A 21,756-nucleotide genomic window follows, 5' to 3' on the forward strand; every position below is an offset into this window, starting at 1 on the left:
CGCCCTCTCCGGGCGAGTTACCTGCCGGCCACGTGACCAGGGGCGGCCCCGGGAACCTCGAGGGAGGGCCAGAACCCAGCCCCGGCCTCAGGCTCCCGACCTGGGCGCGCGCTCAGTATCCGGGTGCCCATTTGCCGCTGTGGTCCTGCCTGATTCCTGGAGCGAACCCATTCTCCCTCCATTGGATCATGGAGGGACCACGAGGCTTCCGCAAAGGAACGTGCAAAACCAGAGGCCTTCTGCAGCCCGCGAGAGTCACGGGGGACCTGTGGAAGTCACCAGGAGGCAGTCAAGGGGCTGTGGGGGTCACGGCGGCCGGTGTGGGGTTGATGGAAGTCACCAAGGGCCAACGAGGGTGGTGCGAATTACAAGGTCTACCCCGGAGGCCCGTGAGGGAGATCACCATCACGGGTGCACCATCAGGGGTTCTTAGAGCTGGGGGGGGGGTGTCACCTGAGATCCCAGGGGAGGACCTGTCCACACAGGTGCCAGGCTGGACCTTACTCCAGCTTCTCCGGGAAGCACCGGCGGTGCCAAAGCGCGGTCACCGCGGGCCCGAGCCGCACAGGCCTTGGTGCTGGGAGAGGAGGACCCCTCTCCCCTAAACTCCCGAGAGCTGCACCCTAGTCGTGGCTGAGCCAGACAGTCCGGGTTGAGCCTCGCCCTGTTCCACGTTGGGGTGCTCAATTTTGTCGCTCTTCCCGACGACAGACCTGTTGCCTGGAGATTGCTAAGTGCGCGCTCGCGAGCTGCTGATCCTCTGCTCTCTCTCCGTCCGGAGCCAGCAGCCCCATCGGGAACAGCCCCGCGCTGAGGACTCGCGGTGTCCCTTCGCCCCTGGAAGCGTGGTCGTATACTTTCCCAAACTCTCCCACTGGGGTCCCACCTGGCGGAAGCGGCGACACGGGGTTGCTAAGCCCGACAAGAGACTTAGGCGGGAGCCGCAACTCGCGCTTTCGGGGGACCCGGGCGCCGTGTCCTGGACAACGTGGGCACGTGGACAATGGAGAGAGCGGGAGACCCGGGCGCATCCCCAGCTCTTGCCCGGGGTGGAGGGAGCATCTCCCGGGTCTTGCCAAACTAGCTCGTCCTCACTTTGACGGACTCGGAGACCTGGAGAGCAAGGGAGGTAGGTACTTGGGGTGGCTTCAGGCCAGTAACACTGGAAGCGGACGAGACCGCCCACCCGTGCGTGTCCCCACCCCCGGAAGCACTAAACGCACCAGCCGCGGGGGGAGGGGAGCAGGTCGCCGCTCAGGCCCCGCCCCCCGATAAGCCTGGAATGTTAAATATTTGTTCGTGGGGCGGGGCGCAAGCGTGAGGGGAGGCCCCATCCACTCCTGCCCCAGAGCGCGCCTGCGCCGAGAGGAGTAGCGCCTTCGTGCAGGCCACGCCATTGGTGCGAACTCCTGAAACCCCCTGCAGCCCTAATGCCCGGGTTCCTAAAACTTTGGGTTTTTTTCCCCACTGCAGGACCGGAGACGCCCGTGTCTCCCCCGGACAGTCCTAACGCCACCTGGGCTAGGCCCTCTCGCCCCTCCTGGCGCCCCCACCCGGTCAAACTCGAAGAGTGTCGAGCTGTACCCTTTGCTGTTCTCAGCGCGGGTCTCGACCGCCAGGTCCTCTGGGAAGCCTCCCCCTGGAGATGACCCACCGACGGGGGCATTCCTGGTGGTCCAGGGCGCATCCCCTCGGGAGAGGCGCTCATGCTGGGCGGTGAACCTGAGGCACCGGGCTGGCAGCCTAGGGCGGCTTCCCCGAACCTCTGCTGCGCGTCCATCCAGTCGCCTCGGCCGCTAGACAATTCCCGAAAAACCAAATCCTTCAGATGGGGCCTAGCGCATCACCCATGGTTGCTAAACAGTCGGTCCACAGCAGGCCTCGGCCTCTAACCCTTCCCCTCTGGCCCCGACATCAGGGACTGGAGGACACTGGCGCGCCCCGGGGCCTGGCACTGAATGAATGCTTGCCTTGGCGCTCGCTTCTACCTTCGGGTACTCCAGCGACGGTAAGCCTCCTTGGGTCACAGGGCAGTTGCCCTGGGGTCACTTCTGCGGCTTTCCTCCTCGCCCACCGTGCCCCTGCTGCAGCCAAGCCAGCTCTGCCTCGGGATTTTGGCCACTGAAGGCCCCTTCCTCCGTAGCAGGGATATCTCTGAACTCAGAGGTTTCTGTATTTCCCCACCCACATCCTGCTCCCCCTCCGTCTTCCGGGGTTCACCAAACCCCACTGCATGGATGAATGTATGGGAGTGAGGGGCCCCAACGACCCAGCACTCCAGCTACGCTGGGTCCTGTAAGCCTCATCCATAAAATTCCACCTCGCCTCGGCTCTTGCGCTCCTGCCTAGGCTCGGCAGCAGCTCTGGCCACTGTACGTGTGGGGCCAGACTCTTACAGCGGTAAGTGTGATGGTTCATGCGGAACCTTCTGGACGAATAGGAATGGTGAACAAGCGTCTTGCCCTCCATTCCCCGCCAGAAAAGATCCCGCGGGGGAGGAGGATTCGACGCTGGGGGCGGCCACCGCAAGGAACCACGCTCGCCAGGCCAGACCTACACCCTCTCTCCCTGTCTCCTTGGCCCACCCGAGCAGAAAGCGCGCTGGGCTGCCCCTGGTTCCTGTTTCGCGCCTTTGCCGAATCGCCGCTGATGCCCACCAGAGGGCGCGCCAACTCCGTTGCCTGCACTGGATGGTGAAGGACAGGGAGGAGTGTGCATGGGGGGGGGGCAGCACAACAGGCCACAGAAAGTGAAAAGAGGATGCTTTCGACGTCACGGGTGGCTTCCTTCCCACTTTAGAGTCCTCCGTGGTTCCTGGTTTCCTGGACGCAGGACAGTTTTAGAGTTTGATTTTCCAGGTCCCCAATCTCACCCTGTTCCTCTCTCCTCTACCCTGTCCCACCCTGTGTGCAGAACACCTGATTATGACTCTTGCTTTAATGTTTTTTCATCTACTTGAAAGGCAGAGCGACAGAGCATGAGAGAGTTAGTGAGTTTTCCATCTTCTGGTTCACACCCCAGATGCCAGCAACAGCCAGGGCTGGGCTAGGCTAAAGCCAGGAACCTGGAACTCCATCTGGGCCCGAGGGGCCCAGGTCCTTCTGCTGCCTTCCCAAGCATATTAGCAGGAAGCTGGATTGGGAGCCAAGCAGCTGGGACTCCAGTCAGCACTCCTATTTGAGATACCAGTGTACCAAGTGCCTGCTTAACTGGCTATACCGCAATGCTGGCCCCCATACCTTCTATCTTTTTGAAAGATAAACTTATTTCAAAGGCAGAGTAACAGAGAGAGAGAGTGCTGCTGGTTCACTCCCCCAAATGCTTGGGCTGGGCCAGGTTAAAGCCAGGAGCCCAGAATTCCGGACAGGTCTCCCACATGGATGGCAGGAGCCCAAGCACTTGCTGCCCCCAGGGTGTGCATTAGCAGGAAGCCAGATCCGAAGCGATTGGAACTGGCACCCCAATATGGGATGCCACAACCCTAGGTTGTGATTCTTTCGGTCTCTAGGCTGCTGTGTGTGCTGAGCTCTCTGCCTGGGGCAGTCATCTACCTGCCCATCCTGTTGTTTTCCTGGAAAACTCGACTTATCCTCAAGACCCATCTCCAACGAGTCTTCCTCCCACAGCCTTCCCTGATGCCTAGGCCAGATTAGATGTTGTGTTCCCGGCCCCTAGCCTCCAGGGTTCTGTTGAGATTAGATCAGTGTTGGGCTCTCATGACTCCAGGGAAGCTCAGGCAGTGAGCCCTGGATCTGTAGGCAGATTCTCTCTCTCTCTCTCTCTCTTTTCCCCGAGCTCAGAGTGTACCCATCCAGGTTTCTACCAAGCCTGGAACGTGGGTCTGTGAAAGGCAATGCAAAGGACTCTGTAATAGGAGGAAAGACTTCTGTCTAGATCTCAGTTGAAGCAGATACCACATTGTACTGGCTTCTCAATAGCTGGGCTTACTCTGTTTTTAAAGAATATGTATTTTATTTATTTGAAAGGCAGAAATACAGAGAGAGAGATCTTCCATCTGCTGATTCACTCTCCTAATGGCCACAATGTCCAGACTGGGCCAATCCAAAGCCAGGAGCCAGGAGCTTCCTCTGGGTCTCACGTGGGTGCAGGGGCCTAAGCACTTGGGCCATCCTCTGTTGCTTTCCCAGGCACATTAGCAGGGAGCTGGATCAGAAGTGGAGCAGCCAGGACCTGAACCAGGCAAAGGCCTAGCCCACTATGCCACAGTGCTGGCCCCCTTGACTTTCATTTCATTTGAAAGGCTTAGAGATAGAGCCACAGGTCATTTCTTGGGAGCCCTGAACTGGGTCCCCCAAACTGGGGAATGCAGAGTGGTCTCACTGTAGCTCATGCAGAAGTCCTGAGGGGGAAGGAGGTCGTTCTCTGCTAGGCAGCTCGGAAGCTGTTGAGACTGCAGATGAGAGAGCTGAGCGAGAGCGGAGTGGAAGTTGGGAAAATGGCCAGAGTGTTATACATTAATGTTAGCCGTCGCAAAACACCGAACACCGGAGTAAGGGAAAGGGTTTATTGGGGAACACCCAACAGACCGGAGTGAAGGGGTGGCGAAGGAAAAAGAGAAGGAGACTATAAGAGAGAGAGAGAGAGAGAGAGGAGGGAGGAGAGAAGCCAAAAGAGGCCAAGAGAGCACAGGAGAGAAGGACCAAGAGAGTGTGTGCAGGAACAGGCCCTTTTAAAACTTTGCCTGAGGGCGGGCAGGGAAGCAGGAGCAGCGAATCCCATTAGGATGGGGGTGGAGCCTGGCTCAGGTAACTGGGCCAGTTTCCTAACACAGAGCCCCTCTGCAGGGTCCCTGCCGTGCCAGAGGTGTGCACCATGGGAGGGCTTGTGAGTGGGGTTAGCCGGAGAGCGATGTGGCGTGGCTTAGTTAAATAGTGTCAACCTGCCTTCTGGAGAACAATCCACAGGAGTAAGAACTTGAATTTTGAAAAAATTTTGGGGGGGCTGTGCTGTGGCATAGTGGGTAAAGCCTCTCCCTACAGTGCCGGCATCCCATATGTGCACCGGTTCGAGTCCTGGCTGCTCCACTTCCGATCCTGCTCTATGCTGTGGCCTGGGAAAGCAGTAGAAGATGGCCCAAGTCCTTGGGCCCCTGCATCCACGTGGGAGACCCAGAAGCTCCTGGCTCCTGGCTTTGGATCGGCACAGCTCCAGCCATTTTGGCCAATTGGGGAGTGAACCAGCGGATGGAAGAGCTCTCTCTCTGCCTCTCCTCTCTCTGTGTAACTCTGATTTCCAAATAAATAAATCTTTTTTTTTTTTTTTTTTTTGACAGGCAGAGTGGACAGTGAGAGAGAGAGACAGAGAGAAAGGCCTTCCTTTTGCCGTTGGTTCACCCTCCAATGGCCGCCGCGGCCGGCGCATCACGCTTATCCGATGGCAGGAGCCAGGTACTTATCCTGGTCTCCCATGGGGTGCAGGGCCCAAGGACTTGGGCCATCCTCCACTGCACTCCCAGGCCACAGCAGAGAGCTGGCCTGGAAGAGGGGCAACCGGGACAGAATCCGGCGCCCTGACCGGGACTAGAACCTGGTGTGCCGGCGCCTCAAGGCGGAGGATTAGCCTAGTGAGCCACGACGCCGGCCTAAATCTTTTTTTTTTTTTTTAAAGACCTCTCTGTGTGTGTGTCTCTCCTTTTCTCTCTGTGTAAATCTGACTTTCGAGTAAAATAAATAAATCTTTAAAATAAAATAAAAATTTTAAAAATTTATTTGAAAATCAGAGTTACAGAGAGAGGGGAGAAACCGAGACAGTGAGAGAGAGAGATCTTCCATCTGCTGGCTTGCTCCCTATGTGGCCACAGTGGCCAGGACTGGGCCAGGCCAAAACCAGGAGCTTCATCTGAGTCGCCCATGTGGGTGCAGGGGCTTAGGTGCTTGGGCTATCCTCTGCTGATTCCCAGGTGCATTAGCAGGGAGCTAGATTGGAAGTGGAGCAGCTGGGACATGAACCAGTGCCCATATGAGATGCCGGCATCACAGGTGGTGGCTTTACCCGCTGTGCCACAGTGCTGGCCCCAAGCACGTGAAGTAAGACAATAGAATAAAGGCTTCTGTGGGGCATGAGGGTAGTTTGGCTTTTGGAGGGAAGAGTCGGCAGGACTTGGCAACCACCTGGGTTGTGGGCTGAGAAGCAGGGAGGCATCCAGAGTCCAGGATGACCCCGGCCTGCAGGCAGGCCCATCGGAGGTATATTGTGGGGCTACTGTAAAAAGGGGGCCCCCTCACCTTCTGATTATTCTGCATATCACATTGCCAGCAGGATCTTTTTTTTTTTTTTTGAGAAAAGATTTATTTGAAAGGCAGAGTTACAAAGAGAGAGGGACAGACATCTGCTGGCTCACTCCCTAAATTTCCACAATGACCAGGCCGAAGCCAGGAGCCATTCCCATGTGAATGGCAGGGGCCCAAGTACTTGGGCCATCTGCTGCTGCTTTGCTAGGCACATGAGCAGGAAGCTGGATGGGAAGTGGAGCAGTGGGGACTCGAACTGGAGCCCACAGGGGATGTCAGTGCTGCGGGCAGTGGCTTAATGTGTTGCACCACAGTGCTGGCTCCGCCGGCAGGATCTTTGATGATCAGGCCCTGCCTTCCCTGCCCCGGTGACCATGGTTCCTAACACCTGCAGAGCTTGTGGGTGTGGGGCAGCAGAGCCACTCTGAGGACAGGGCCACTCTTCCAGGGACCAGTGGTCACCTGAAGCTGCTGAACTGCCAAGACGTCTAGACTGGCCAGAGTCCGGTGGTCCGTGTGGGTGCAGGGGCTCCAAGCGCGTGACCGCCACTGTAGATGACAGCTGGGAGGCCGTCACCTGTGGCTCTGGACTTATGCTTATCTGTAGCACCTGCAGAAGGGTCTCCATGGCCCCCTACACGGGGCCTTTGCCATATTGGTCTTCAGCAACCCTCTGCTGGGGCCAGGGTTGAAGGTAGGGGAAGTAGGAGTCCTGAGCCAGGGCCCCCGGTGGGGGATGGTTTGGCCTTGAGAAAGGAGAGCCGCTCTTGCTTCACTAGGAGCTTTCAGGAAGGGCAGGCCACGAAAATGAGCAGCTCAGTGCGGGGCCGGCCCCCACCAAGAAGGAGGAAAGGTGGGGAGAGAGGTCTGGGGGCTGGTGATGATCAGGATGTGGCTGGTGTTTGAGAGGGAGTGCGTGGAAGATCAAGACCTCTGTTCCCCAAACACTGCTCCTTGGATCCCAGAATGATGCATGGGGCTGGCATGTGACTGGCTGCCAATCCGGCTCGCTCTGTTGGCCCTGGTTCCTAGTGCAGGGAGTCCATCTCCTCTTCAGACCCCTAGATTTGCCTGGAGTGGGAGTGGGGGAGAGGGGACAAAGGCGAGCTCTTGCTGCCTCTCCCACTCTGCAGGGGAACTTGCAGATGGGCATGGCGCAGGCTGGAGGCCCAAGCCCACTCCCAACTCCGCCCCACATGGCAGGGTGACGCCCCACTCGGCGCCTCTAAATCCAGTGGACAGACCGCTCTATCGGGAACAACATGCTGACCTGGCCTCTCCCGGTCCAACCCTTACCCTAACTCAGGGGCAGATGGTAAGGGGGCCCTTGGGCAGGGATGAGCGAACCCAGGTTCCTTGCGGGCAGAGCGCGAAGAACCGGTGTGAGGATTGCAAAATGGTCCTGGTCATCTGAGGCCCAAGAACTGCCTGGCGGTCACTTCCTCTGTTCCGGCTTTTCACAGGAGTCGCTCCGCATCGGAGAGCGCCGGTCTTCGTATCGTCTCAGCCAGGACTCTCAAAGTCTGGGAGGAACCGGGAATCGGAGGTGAGGGCTGAGCTGGGTGCACAGCGGCTGCGAGGAGGGGGCTGCCGCGATCCCGGAGTCAGGCTGCGCGTGGATGGATCGATGCGCTCGGCGCGCAGCGCGATCAAGGGGCGAGTCCGGGGGCTGGGCAAGGGCGGGACGGAGCCCGGGCTGGGAAGGGCGGCGAGTCCCTATTCGTAGGCCGTTTGGAGAGGCGGGCCCTGATTGGCCGGGCGGTTGCAGGCGGCTCCGGCGGGGTTAAGTACGTCCCCGCAGCCGCTGTGGGGCCTAGGCGCTATTCGGAGCGCTGAGCGTGCAGCGGCCGCCTACAGCGGGGGACGCGCGCCATGGGGCTCCGCGCCTGCCCCTGCCGCGCGGCGATGCTCCTGAGTGGCCTCCCGGTCCTGCTGATGCTGCTCCTGGCCCCCGCGCTCCAGGCCCGACGTCGCCCCCCAGTGGTGCTGGGTGAGCCGCGTGTTTGGTAATGGGTCTGTCCGGCAGGGCGGGGTGCGGGCACGGCTGTCCTCCTCGGTCAGAAATAGAGAAGCGTCTCGGTGTGTGTCTTTTCACCTGGGTCAAAGATCCGCCGTGCTGGGCGCGGGTGTGGACAGCTTAACACCAGCTGCTCTGCTAGGGAATGGGAGTGAGTGGGAGGGTCACCGTCCATCCTTCCACCCATCCTCATCCGTCCCGAGCCTTGCCTTGCCTAGTTCGGGTTTTCAGTTGGGAAAGACTGGGGCCCTTGAGTCCCTTGACTGAGTGCTGGTGGGGGCCAGTAGGGTGGCGTTAGAATTGGCTTCTGTGTTGTCCTGGGCCTGGCTGGGAGGCTGTCACCTTCAGCCCTTCCAGCCCCGATACCTTCCATGTTTCGGAGTGCATTACTGGGAGAAACTGGGGAACGGATTGCTTCCCAGCCGCCCACCAAGCCCCTGTGTCCCCTCTTCCCCAGCTATAAATGGGTGGCACTGGCCTGAGCCTGGAGGCCTAAGAGAAGCAGGCTGGCAGGGAGTAGGTTTGGGACAATGGCCATGAACAAGTGTCAGACAACATGCCTGTACTCTGACCCCTGCCAGACCTGCTTGGATTAGGCCATGTGGGGGCTGAGCAACCTCCCCTACCTACCCCTTCCTTTAAAAAAAATTTTTTTTTAAGATTTATTTTATTTATTTGAAAGGCATAGTTACAGAGAGAGGGTGAGAGACAGAGAGATCTTCCATCTGCTGGTTCACTCAACAAATAACTACAACGGCCGGGGCTGGGCCAGGCCAAAGCCAGGAGCCAGGAATTTCTTATGGATCTCCCATGTGAGTGCAGCGGCCCAGGGACTTGGGCCTTTCTCTGCTGCTTTCCCAGGCACATTAACAGGGAGCTGGATTGGAAGTGGAGCAGCCAGGACTCAAACTGGCGCCCATATGGGATGCCATCATCGCAGGCAGTGGTTTAACATGCTGCACCACAGAACCAGCTACACCCACTCCGGCCTTGATCACAGATCTGGCTGTGATGTACAGGAACCGCTGTTTCCTTGTTGTAGGCCAGGATGAGACGTTTGTCTGGGGGCTCCAGTGCCTCATTCAGGCCACTGCTCCCATCTCCAGCGGGAATGTTGGTGGCCACTGCTCCCTTCTCCAGTGGGAATGTTGGTGGCCACTGCTCCCTTCTCCAGCGGGTATGATGGTGGCCACTGCGCCCTTCTCCAGCAGGAATGTTGGTGGCCACTGCGCCCTTCTCCAGCAGGAATGTTGGTGGCCACTGCTCCCTTCTCCAGCGGGAATGTTAGTGGCCACTGCTCCCTTCTCCAGCGGGTATGATGGTGGCCACTGCTCCCTTCTCCAGCGGGAATGTTGGTGGCCACTGCGCCCTTCTCCAGCGGGTATGATGGTGGCCACTGCGCCCTTCTCCAGCGGGTATGATGGTGGCCAGCCAGGATTCCTGAGGGCAGAGGCATCCTGAGGCACACGTTGCATACTGAGCTGCTATGGTATGATCGTCCCACTCCCCACGTTCTTTCTGCTTGGAATATTTTAATAGAGATAACGGAAATCCCAGAAGGATAAGATTGGCAGGCAGCTTGGTCCCTGGAGACCCCACCAGTGCTCCAGGAGGGAGCTTCAGGTTCACTGTGAGATCTGGGCACATTTGGCCCTGCCTCCCTCCAGTTTGCAGGGCATGATTAACAACAGTCCCCAGAGGTGAACCTGTGCTGGGCAAGCACAGAGTCCACGGAGCCAGCTGGCTGGTGGGTGTCAGGGGAGGCTTCCCAGAATATGCAACTGGAGCTGAGATCAGGAGAGAGTTCTGGGCGGAGGGAACAGCATATCTGAAGGAGGAAAGTGAGCAGTCTCAGGCTGCTAGAATGGAGTGGGGGGAGGGGGGGATTGTGCGGGGCTCGTGACTGGTTGGGTCATCTGGACTTTATCCTAGGGGCCACAGGAAGTCATGTGTGGGCCTTGGGAGTTCTGACTGTGAGAGGCGTGGCGTTGGAAGTGTGCGGTCTGCTGTCAGAACGTACCCTTTTTGCCTGGGGTGGTGCTGACTGCACTCATTAATTCTTTCAGTACTTGCTTATCCTAGGTCACAGCACAGGAGCAGCAGGCCCCACCCACGTCAGAGAGCACCTCCCATCTCCAGCAGGTGTGTTGGTGGCCACTGCTCCCATCTCCAGCGGGATCCTAATTTTCCCAGCTTCTTAGGGAGTGAGGCTGCTGATGTTAACTCAGGATGAGCTGCTAGGGGCCTGCAGTGCTGGCATCCCATATGGGTGCTGGTTTGAGTCCCCGCTGCTCCACTTCCAGTCCAGCTCCCTGGTAATATGTCTGGGAAGGCAGTGGAGGATGGCTCAAGTGCTTGAGCCCCTGCACACAGCTGGGAGACCCAGATGAAGATCCTGGCTCCTGGCTTCAGCCTGACCCTGCCCTAGTCATTGTGGCCATTTGGGGAGTGGACCAGTGAGTGGAAGATCTGTCTCTCTTTCTCTCTCTAACTCTGCCTCTCAAATAAGTAATTACATCTTTTTTAAAAAAGATTTTTATTTTTAAAAAGATTATTTATTTGAGAGGCAGAGTTAACAGAGAAGCAGAGGCAGAGAGAGAGAGAGGTCTTCCATCCACAGTTTACTCCCCAGATGGCTGCAATGGCCAGAGCTGTGCCGATCTGAAGCCAGGAGCCAGGAGCTTCCTGTGGATCTCCCACGTGGGTGCAGGGGCCCAAGGACTTGGGCCATCTTCCTCCATTTTCCCAGGCCATAGCTGAGAGCTAGATTGGAAGTGAAACAGCCGGGACTTGAACCAGTGCTCATATGGGATGCCAGCACTGCAGACAGCAGCTTTATCCACTATGCCACAGTGCTGGCCCCAAATAATTAAATCTTAAAAAAAAAAGATGAGCTGCTGCTAGGCACAGAGCAGCAATCTGACCTTGACCATCAGAGGATCAGCATTCTCTAAGAGTAGGACTTGAACTAATGGTACACGAAGCAGAGGTCAGAGAAATGACCCCGGACAGGGTAGGTAAGCCATTCCTACCCCTCCTGGCCTCAGTTTCCTCATCTGTTAAGTGGGGATGAAAGACACATGGATGGCCCTTAGTTCCAGGCACAAAGGCCTTCAGGAAGTGATCCCTGCTATTTTTAGCAGTCACATGGCCTGACCAGGTCAAGGGGTGTCTGGGGCAAAGCAGATCTGGTGACTTCTTCCAACCGTTTCCTTTTTGGTGGAGACAGTGACCCAGGTCTCTGCAGTGCCCTGCCCAGTCCTCGGGCATTATCATCCAGAGGTGTCCTGCTGGAGACTCCTTGCTTCCACACCCACATCAGGAAGGGAGGTAAAGGCAGACGCCACACCTGCTCGCAGGGCACCCTGAAGACACTGACATGGTGCACTGGAGGGCAGGCACACCCTGTGCAGGGCTGGGCTTACAGGCGCTGGCTGTTTATTCCATGGTCATTTAGCCTAAATGGGGCTGTGTTTGGGAGGTGTCAGGAGCATGACATGAGGGAGCAGCTGAGGCCCGAAAGGTCAGTGAGAGTAACTGGACTGTGAAGGGCTTTTCATTTTTACAGACTTGTTTGCTTTTTGGAAGGTAGAGCATCAGAGAGAAAAAGAGACAGATTGGCCCTTCTCTTCTTCCCTGGCCTCTTGCCAGGAGGGGGCTTGCTGTAGCCCTGTGCCTCCAGGGCGCGTGGCCTTCGGACCACCTGCCCTAGGCTTCCTGGCTAGATGCTCTTCCACATGGCTGGTTCCTGGTGCTCGGTATGAACCCAGATTTACTTCTCTCTCTTAGATAAAGCTCTCACTGTTCTATGCATCTTTCTCACTAAATAAAGGCTAAAAATGTGGAAAAAAGAAAAGAAAGAAAAGGAGACAGATCTTCCATTCACTGGGCCACTCCACAGTCAGCTACAATGGCCAAAGCTGCACCAGGTTGAACGCGGCAGCCAGGAACTCCATCCTGGTCTCCCACATGGGTGGCAGAGACCCAAGCACTTGGGCCATCTTGCTCTGCCTTCCCGCGCACATTAAGAGAAGGCCGGTTTGGAAGCAGAGCAGTCGGCACCCCCTGATGGGGCTGATGATGCTGCAAGTGGTGGCTTAACCCTGAACCCACTGTGCCGCAGAGCTGGCCTCTGAAAGCCTTGGAATGCTGGGCAGTGAAGCAATAGGGATGGGCTTGGGGGTCACAAGGACCCCAGGGCTCTGTGTGCACTGAACAGATTGGCTGGGTTGGAGAGAAGTCCTACTTGGGACCTGGCCACACCTACCCCCGCTAGACTATGGCTTGCCTGGTGTGTTGATTCGGGCTAGCTGTCTCCAGCGCAGGCTCCCAGCCATGCTAGGGGCCTCTGGGTGCTCTGCCTTCTAGAGGCTCAGTGGGTCCTGCGCTTTAGCAGGGCACAGGGACCTCAGTGAGCTGGCAGGTGCCAGTTCAGGCTTCTCTCAGCTGTGTTTCTGTTTGTGATCTCCTTCCTGCAAGTCCGGAATACCTTCTCTGGGTTCAGTTTTGGCTGGCAAAGTGGCCCAGTGTCCTGTCCTGCTTCCTGTTCCCTCTCTTGGCATGAACAAGGTGCCTGGGATGGCTGTAGGTGGAAGGTCTTTGGGTTCAAGCCTGAAGAGCATATATCTAATGACAAGCCTGTACTAGTGTTCTGGAATTCAGGGGATCTCTAAGTCAGAGCTCTCGTCTTGGTCCGTTGACCATAGAAGCCATGTGTGGAGGTTCGTGTTTGCAAGAGACTGGTTCGAGACAAGATCGCACTTCACACATAAGGAAACTGAGACCTACCATGGGGAAGTGACTTCAACCTGAACCCCATTCCAGTAGCCCGAATGTCCTGGGAGGATGTTCTTGTGCAGACACCAGGATTTACTTTCCCCGGGCTCGGGAAGTGTGATGGGGACTCCCCCAAGACACAGTGGCCTCTCTCAAGCCCCCCATAGGCTTCGCGTTCACTCCTGTGTACCAGGGAGCAGTAGCAGCTTTTGTGTGAAGATGGTGTCCAGGCCCCTGAGTCAGGGTCTTGGCTTTCTGGTTTTCCTGCCCCGGCACTGTTAGGGTTAGGGTTTCAGTTGGAGGTGTGGAATTGCCGGGGTCTCTCACGGTGCCCGTGACTCTTGGGGAGAGTCTGTGGCGGACTTTAAGGTTTCTGGAGGTTTCCGGCCTGCCAGGCCCAGAGCTTATGCATGTCTTGTGCGCCCTTATAGTGCCTGGTGATTTGGGCAACCAGCTGGAGGCAAAGCTGGACAAGCCGAAGGTTGTGCATTACCTGTGCTCCAAGAGGACGGACAGCTACTTCACACTCTGGCTGAACCTGGAACTGCTGCTGCCCGTCATCATTGACTGCTGGATCGACAATATCAGGTGGGGGCCTGCACAGGCCTTCTCAGCCCCACTTCAAGCACCGTGTGGGATCTGTTTCCCTTCCCAGGACCCGAGGCCCTCCGCGTGGTCTGGCTGGCAGCACCTCTGCACTCTCAGGCGACTCTGCTGCTGCTCTGTCCTTCCCTCTCCAGTTCAGCCCTGGCCCCTCAGGCCCTATCCACAGCTCCAACGTCATCCCTTCTTTGTGGCTTGGCCACGCCTCCGCCCCCAGCTCCTGTTCTCCTGGGACAGGCTCTGCCTCCACAGCACCTGCTAGATTTCAGACTGTAATCTGCTTCCATTCCCTTTGCCAGATCAGCTCCCTGCCAGGTACCATATTTATTTGTTTTCTTTTCCCCCCATTTCCCCTTTGAAACCTGACGTTGCTCCCTTGTGAGTTCTCCCCTGCCACTCCATGTAGCTCTCCACTCCTTCCCACAGGTCACATCATGTTGCTACGGATATTTCCCAAGTTGAATATAGCCACTATTAATTTTACATTCAGTACGTTCTACATATGATGTTGCAGTTAACAACTGGTCCTGTACGATCTCGGAGCTGAAAAATTCCTGTCCTTGTGATGCCACAGCTGGCATAACACTGTCAGTGCAGGTCATTATTTATGCATTTATGGTGATGTTAGTGTAAATTAACCTACTATGCCACCAGTTTAATGAAAATATAGCAGTACAATTATGTGCATAATACTTGGTAATAACTGACCTTACTACTGGCATATGTATTTACTTCTTACTGTCATTCTAGAGTGTCTTCTTACTTAGTGTAGAACAGCATGCTGTATTCTGCCAGCAGCAGCCGCATACGTCCTGAATTAACCACGTATCTTGATTGCATCAGAGGCCGTGTTAAGTGATTGACTGACACGTCTAGGTTTATGTAAGCATATTCTGACATTCATCAAACAGTGAAATCACCTGATGACGCATTTCTCAGAACATAGTCCCATTGTTCAGTGCTGTATGGCTGTGCTTTCCTTCATTCAGTCATACAGCGACTCTGTGAAACAGGTGCTCTTTTTAAACTGGCTTTTCAGGTGAGGAAGTGTAGAGGCTCACAGAAATTACAGAATGGCTTGTGCTGACTCAGCTGACAGGTGAATGGCAGAACCAGAATTCCAACCCAGATGTGTGACTCTGAGCTGAGCGCCCTACAAACAGGGACTATACCTTTTTTATCATTAGTAGAACCAGGAACACAGTTGGTGCTTAATGCATGTTTGAGCAGAAGGTGTCTCATAAATTAAAAGTTTTCCCCCAGAGACCTGCTAGCTGCTTCTCCAGACCCCTGCCCCCACTGGCTGTCAGCTCTTTCCTTCTCTGTGTGTGTGGATGGGGCTATTTCCAGGCTGTTGATTTCCGTTTCTATTTTTATACTGGGGACATGGCCTCAGGTACTGGCAATTGGAGATGTGGACTGGAGCCGAGAAGGACTTGTCTGATTGTTCCTCTGACCTGTTTATGCTTCTGTGCCGCATGCAGCACAGAGCTGCTTTGGGTTTGCATTTTACTGGGTGGCTACTGAGATAGTCTATAGATTGTCCTGGAGAGAGTGGGCCCAGAGCTATTGTCTAGGTTGGTACTGGGGCTCTGTCAGCTTCCTGTGACTGTGAAGTCCCTAGTGGTTGAGGGTCACCAGGAACTTCGGGTTCCTGTGTTTCTTTGGCGCACATTGGCTTCTTTGGTGTCCAGCAAGATCAGTGTAGTGTTCCTAGCCTGGCGTGACTTCTGTCTCCTCCAACCCCATCCCCAACATTTCTCCAGGCCTTGCCAACTCCTTCCCCAGCGAGTCAGGATAGAGCAGCCTTGTAGCTAGAGCCTTGAGGAGGGGTCTCTCTCACCTGGTTCTGTTTTACACCGCAGCTGCAGAAACTGTTAGATATGTATGATGTTTGAAGCTTCTAGGTCTTTGATAATTTGTTACACAGCAATAAAAAACTTATAAAGGGGCTGGTAGGGATCCCAAATAGCTGGTGGCCAGTATGTCATGGCTTATAGGAATTTGCCAGCCAGCTCTGGGCAAGTGGTTGCAATCTGACAGGTGATAGGGCTCTGCAGTATGTTATGGGGCAGGTCACACGGGCATGGTTTGTTCACGTCCTCCGCAGATGGTGTGGCGGGGTCCAATACCCCGTGCAAGTAGGACTCAGCTGTCCCTACCTGGGTCTGCGGAAGGCCTTTCTCCTGTCTCCCCAAGCTGTCCCCATCACTTGTCTGGCCTTATCCACCCGTCGACACAACAGCCACAGCTGCTCAGGCCCTGAGATGGAGTCCTTGTCTGATTTTGTTGTTTGCTGCACTCATTGTCTCCTTTGCCCTGGCGTGTGTGGAAGCAGGGGCAGGGGCTAGAGCCTTAGCCATGGGGCAATGCGAGACTACAAGGGTCTGCTGCCTCTTGGGGTCAAGTGTGAAGTTCATGGCAGAGCCAGGACTAACTTTCTTCTCTCCACCAATTCATGAGCCTCATTCTGGGGTAGGCGACACTGGGGAGAAAAGAGTATGGCCTTGACAGGGGTCTTGTGGTCAATCTTGGGAGTGAGCCTTGGTGGGAGCCCTCATCTAGCTGTGGTTAATGGTCTGTCCTTTGTAAACCTAAACCTGCTGTGTTTCTTTTCTCTCCCTTGCACATCTGACGAAACCTGGGGATCAGAAGGGAGTATGGCTCAGGACACAGGGCAATATTGGGGTGTCACTTCTGAGCTAACTGGCTACATGTCCCCTCTTGATAGGCTAATTTACAACAACACATCCCGGGCCACCCAGTTTCCTGATGGCGTGGATGTGCGTGTCCCTGGCTTTGGGAAGACCTTCTCATTGGAGTTCTTGGATCCCAGCAAGAGCAGCGTGGGTATGTAGAGCTGGGGCTCTGCTGTACCCCTAGAGTTGGAGGGACCACTTTGGTTTGGAAGGGTGTCCTCTGAGCTGTGTCTGCCCTGTAGCCATCCTCCAGGTACGTGGTTCCAGTGGATGTCATGGTCTCTGTGGCAGGTGTGGTATGGGTGGCAGGCACTGGCTGTGCTTTCTCTAATGCCATGCATTTCTGTTGGCAGGTTCCTATTTCCACACCATGGTGGAGAGCCTTGTGGACTGGGGCTACACGCGGGGTGAGGACGTCCGAGGGGCCCCCTATGACTGGCGCCGAGCCCCAAGTAAGCAGTCACCCTCATTCCTTCCCTGGGGTCTTGGGAGGTAGGGATGATGCAGTCATAGCCACCACTGGCCTTGGGCTCTCCCCTTTCCTGGGTCTCTGGCATGGTCCAGCTCCATAGCTATCACCCCTGTCCTTCCCTGTCCCTAACCCCAGGACCTCTGGGCCTCTGAGCCCTAGGGACAGAAAGTATCCTGGGAAAGGGAGGTGGGAGAGGGGCAGTGGGAAAAGGAGCCCGTTTCCTCCCTTCCTGGAAGCCGGGGTGGGGGAGGACCAGACTGCTCCCACTTGCAGTTTAGCGCTGTCCCCACCCACCGAGTCCTGGGTCTGACTTGAGGAATGGTCAGTGGTTTAGGCCCTAGGACCCTTCCCACCTGACCCCTGCCTGGCTCTGGCCTGCAGATGAAAACGGGCCCTACTTCCTGGCCCTCCGAGAGATGATCGAGGAGATGCACCAGCTGTATGGGGGCCCTGTGGTGCTGGTTGCCCATAGCATGGGCAACATGTACACGCTCTACTTTCTGCAGCGGCAACCGCAGGCCTGGAAGGACAAGTACATCCGTGCCTTTGTGTCACTAGGCGCGCCCTGGGGGGGCGTGGCCAAGACCCTACGCGTCCTGGCCTCAGGTAAGACTCCCGTTGGCAGGGCAGGGGGTGGGTAGCAGGAATGCCGTCCTCTCTCTGCTTCCAGGATGTGCTGTGGGCTAGCAGCCTTCATGCCTCTGTTCCTGGGTGGGCACTCTTCCTCCTCCAGAATGACATTTCTTTTCTTTTCTTTTCTTTTCTTTTCTTTCTTTTTTTTTTAATTAATTAACTTATTTAAAAGGCAGAACATCAGAGAGGGAGAGAATGAGAAAAATCTTCCATTTCCGGTTCACTCCCCAAATGGCTACAACTAGCTTGGGTTAGTTTAGGCTGAAGCCAGGAGCCAGGAATTCCATCCAGGTTCCCATATGGGTGGCAGGGGCCCAGGCACTTGGGTCATCATCTTTTGCCTTCCTAGGGGCATTAACAGGAAGCTCAATTGGAAGCAGAGCAGCCGGAATTTGCACTGGCACTCCAAAATGGGATGTCATTATCACCAGCAGCAGCTTAACCCACTGTGCCACAATGCAGGCCTGCCATTCTTTTTCAATTTTTTTTTTTCCAAAAGAGGATCTCATGCTACTCCTGATCTCACTTCCCTAGTTGACAGCCCTTGTAATTTGTGTAGGTTTCTTATAGCATGTCCCTGGAGGGGCATAACTTTATCCTACAGGTACTTGCTTGTGCGTGGATGCACACCCACAGGCATGCACACACATACACCCCCAGGGCTCAGGCCTGGCTGTCCTAATTTGGTTTTTACCCAAAGTCCTTTGAAGGTACCTTTTCATTCCTTCTCACCCTCACCCTCACTTCTTCATCCTGCCTGGTGCTAGAAAAGGCAGACCAACTGCCGTTTCCTGTTTATGAATTGCACCTCCATCTGTGGGCACAGATAGGGAGTACGTGAGTGCAGCTCTCTCTAGGCCTGCTTGCCAGGCAGTTGAGAAAGTCACCCCCTTCCTGGTCCCTCACCAATCACTTGCCTTGTAGTGACTGTCAGAACCTGCAACCTGCAGCCATACAGTGGAGCTCTGTGCTTAGAAGCAACCTTGCCTCTCTGCTAGAACTGGCTGGAGTCCCTGTGACCCTCATTTGGGAGCTGTGGTTCAAGACTGTGTCAAGTATCTCAGGAGTTTATTTTCCCTCAAGTCAGCAGCACTGCCTGACCTAGGGGGCCAACTGGTCTTTGCCATCAGGTCAGGCCCAGTGCCTCTCCCAGTAGTGACCCTGAATTGACAGTGAGCCTATGGCTCAGATACTCAGATACAGTGAGGGCTCAGCACAGCTACCTGCTCTGTCCAGCCTCTGACCTGGAGGGACAGATATGGGTACCTGCTGAGTCTGGACAGGGAGCCATGGTGGAGTTTGGACCCCAACCCCTCTCCCAGCCAGGAAGCTGTTGCATGAGCCCTGGCAGCCCAAGAGTGGGGGTGTGCTGTGGGGAGGTGGGAGTCCATGGACCTCTAGGGGCCTCCCTTTCCTCAGGGATCCTAAAGCCAGGCTCCAGCAGGCAGAGAGGTCTCCCTCCCTTCAGATACAGGGTTTTGGCCCTATACAGTTCAGGGACCACTGTCCCAAGGTCTCACTGTCTGGTGGGTGCATCTGTGATATTGAAGGACCCTGACTCCTCCAGCAGCCTCCCCTCCTGCCCTGTCTCCAGCAGGCCTGGCTGCTCACAGGCAGGTGACCGGGAGGAGGTCAGGGCTCACTGTGGTGTAAGAGAAAGAGGAACAAGTCTCTGGGCTTCCAACCTGTTGAGTTAGCTTAGGGAAGGTCAGTGCCCACACCTTCCCGGGTAAGCATTCCAAGGAGGTGCTGTTTACAGGGAAGGAGACGTAATAAATCACCCCAGGGTTATTTGGGGGCTAAATTCCTCGTGAGGAAATGGCAAAAGAAACACTAAACCAGGCTTGTGAGTGTGCTTTTCAAATGTTGAAAAAATAAGGAGAAGCCATCAAAGCCCATGCAGGGATGGAAGTTATAATAGCGGTGCAGAAATGAGGGAGTGTTGACTGGACCACTAGCCCGGGTCTGGCCGAGGGCCTGGTGACAAGCGTGGTGCCCAGCGAGCTGGCGTTCCTAAGCAAAGACTGATCCAGTGGAGCCGGTGTCTGCACCACCAGCATCCCATGTGGGTGCTGGTTCAAGACCTGACTGCTCCACTTCTGATCTGGTTCTCTGCTATGGTGTGGGAAAGCAGCAGAGGATGGCCCAAATCCTTGGGTCCTTGCACCGATGTGGGAGACCTGGAAAAAGGTCCTGGCTCCTGGCTTCAGATCAGCCCAGCTCTGGCCGTTGCGGCTGTTTGTGGAGTGGGCCAGTGGATGGACGACCTCTCTTTCTTTTTCTGCACCTGCCTTTCTGTAACTCCATCTTTCAAATAAATTAAAAAAAAATTTTTTTAAAAAGACTAATCTAAGCCCTTTCCCTGCAGGAGACAACAACCGCATCCCAGTCATTGGGCCCCTGAAGATCCGGGAGCAGCAGCGGTCTGCTGTCTCCACCAGCTGGCTGCTGCCCTACAACTATACCTGGTCACCAAAAAAAGTGTTTGTGCACACACCAACAACCAACTACACATTGCAGGACTATCGTCGCTTCTTCCAGGACATTGGCTTTGAAGATGGCTGGCTCATGCGGCAGGACACAGAGGGGCTGGTCGCCATGGTGCCTCCTGGAGTGCCACTGCACTGCCTCTATGGCACCGGTGTGCCCACGCCAGACTCCTTCTACTACGAGAGCTTCCCTGACCGTGACCCTAAAATCTGCTTTGGCGATGGCGATGGCACTGTGAACTTGGAAAGTGCCCTGCAGTGCCTGACCTGGCTCGGCTCCCAGGAGCACCAAGTGTCTTTGCAGGAGCTGCCAGGCAGTGAGCACATCGAGATGCTGGCCAATGCCACCACCCTGGCCTACCTGAAACGTGTTCTCCTTGGGCCTTGATTGCTGTGCCAGGCAGGGACTCTGGATGGCTTGGCCACGAGGCTTCTCTTGGCCTCTGGGGCTGTCATGGCCAAAGTTTGTGACTGATCATGTGAGACTCTGGGTCTCAGGCTGTGAAACACCTGCCGTGGGGACGTGCTGTTTCTTATCTTTCCTCTGTGGCAGTGAAGAAGGAAGAAGTAAGTGTGGACGTGAGGGACCACGGACGGGAAGATTGCTGCTGATGGAACTGTGACCTCAGGACTGGCCCAGCGGGGTGGATTGGCTGGCAGCTGGCCCCAATCCCCAGCCCCAGGGCCACACGTTGCTCCTACCCCTGTGGCCTTTTCACACTTGCCCACTGGGCCCTGGCCCCTCAGGCGACCCCTCCCGTGTGGTAGCCACAGGTTGGTCTGCCACTGGCCATGGGTGGCTGGAGCTGCTGGCTTCCCTGTGGCCTGGCTGGTAGTCCTCCTAACCATGGCTTTCTGGCGACAGCCTAAAGCCCCCTGCAGGCAGGGGCAGTTTGTGTTCTCCACAGTCCTGGGGCAGTCACTCTATTCCTCCTACCTCCCTCATGTCGAAGAGTAGCCTAGCCGTGGATTGGGCAGCAGAGGGGCCTCCAGTTCTCCAGGCTGCATCATGGGAACTGTGCTCCTGGTTATATGTTGGCCGCAGTATTGAAGCTGGCTCCCTTCACCTGGGACTGTAGTTCAAGGATGAGAGCAGGGTCCAGTGCCATGGCCATCCAGGTCCTGATGGAGAAAGGGAGTTCAAGGAAGCATCCAAGGCTGTGAAGAGCTGCCCTCTTGCTAACCCCACCACCACATTGCTGCTCTGCCCAGGGTTTCTCTAGCACCCAGCGGGGCTGGCACAGGGCTGAGAGGTGGTGAGGCACCTGCTCCCACCAGGCGGTGGGGTGGTATTTTGTCTGCAGGGACCAGCCCAGGGTCCCCTGAGAGAGCAGGGGTTTTCTGTTTGCTCCAGGGATGCTGCACAGCTCTCTCTGTGATAGCTGGGATGGAGAACATGGCGCTGCCTGTGGGTCGTGGGCTCCTGGTGGCAGCTGGCCAGGATTTGGGTCAATCCTACACGTCAGGTTCCCAAAGCCACATTCAGGCTAGACTGTGCTGTTCTCCCACAAGATTGCTGTGGAGCTGGATTTTCCCTGTTGCCTACACACCCAACATCTGTCCCCCCCCCTTTATTCCTGAGTGGGGGCCCCCCATGGGGCTCTAAGTAGGCTGTACCTTGATTCTGGCAATAAAAGTATTCTGGATGCTGTAAGGTATCCTGGCCTGCTCTGGGCTCTGAACACTAGGAAGGAAGTGACAGATGGCGTGAGGGGATTGGGAGGCAGGTGATCTGAAGCCAGACACCTACTGGGCCCTCAGTGGCTTCTCCCAGCACCAAAGTGTGGCTCCTGTGTGCTTTGGGCTCTATCCTCTT

The 21,756-nt window shown here is 56.0% G+C and overlaps 2 protein-coding genes across 14 annotated transcripts; one reads left to right on the forward strand and one right to left on the reverse strand.

Moving 5' to 3' along the window:
• Positions 1-17: 17 nt before the first annotated feature.
• On the reverse strand, positions 18-1,780 carry LOC138846560 (uncharacterized). The gene is made up of 3 exons (XM_070062672.2): positions 1,585-1,780; positions 887-1,113; positions 18-266 (listed from the first exon to the last, which is right to left on the reverse strand). The coding sequence occupies exons 1-3, from the start codon at positions 1,778-1,780 to the stop codon at positions 18-20; spliced, it is 672 nt and encodes a 223-aa protein (XP_069918773.1).
• Positions 1,111-21,598, forward strand: PLA2G15 (phospholipase A2 group XV). 13 transcript variants are annotated; one of them, XM_008257504.5, is made up of 9 exons: positions 1,111-1,129; positions 1,919-2,008; positions 2,480-2,693; positions 7,715-7,797; positions 13,476-13,632; positions 16,379-16,497; positions 16,700-16,798; positions 17,200-17,424; positions 19,820-21,598. In XM_008257504.5, exons 2-9 carry the CDS (start codon positions 1,963-1,965, stop codon positions 20,326-20,328), a joined length of 1,452 nt encoding a protein of 483 aa, XP_008255726.3. In that variant the 5' UTR covers positions 1,111-1,129; positions 1,919-1,962; the 3' UTR covers positions 20,329-21,598. The 13 variants fall into 13 exon arrangements, with proteins under 13 accessions (XP_008255726.3, XP_089176497.1, XP_008255730.3 ...); XM_089320371.1 differs by lacking the exons at positions 1,111-1,129; positions 2,480-2,693 and adding an exon at positions 1,350-1,399 and having other exon boundaries at positions 17,325-17,424; XM_008257508.5 differs by lacking the exon at positions 1,111-1,129 and having other exon boundaries at positions 1,790-2,008; positions 17,325-17,424.
• The last annotated feature ends 158 nt before the right edge of the window (positions 21,599-21,756 follow it).

Source organism: Oryctolagus cuniculus, chromosome 18 (genome assembly GCF_051225735.1).
Source record: "Oryctolagus cuniculus isolate XC-2025 breed Fujian yellow rabbit chromosome 18, ASM5122573v1, whole genome shotgun sequence".
Lineage (NCBI taxonomy): Eukaryota > Metazoa > Chordata > Mammalia > Lagomorpha > Leporidae > Oryctolagus > Oryctolagus cuniculus.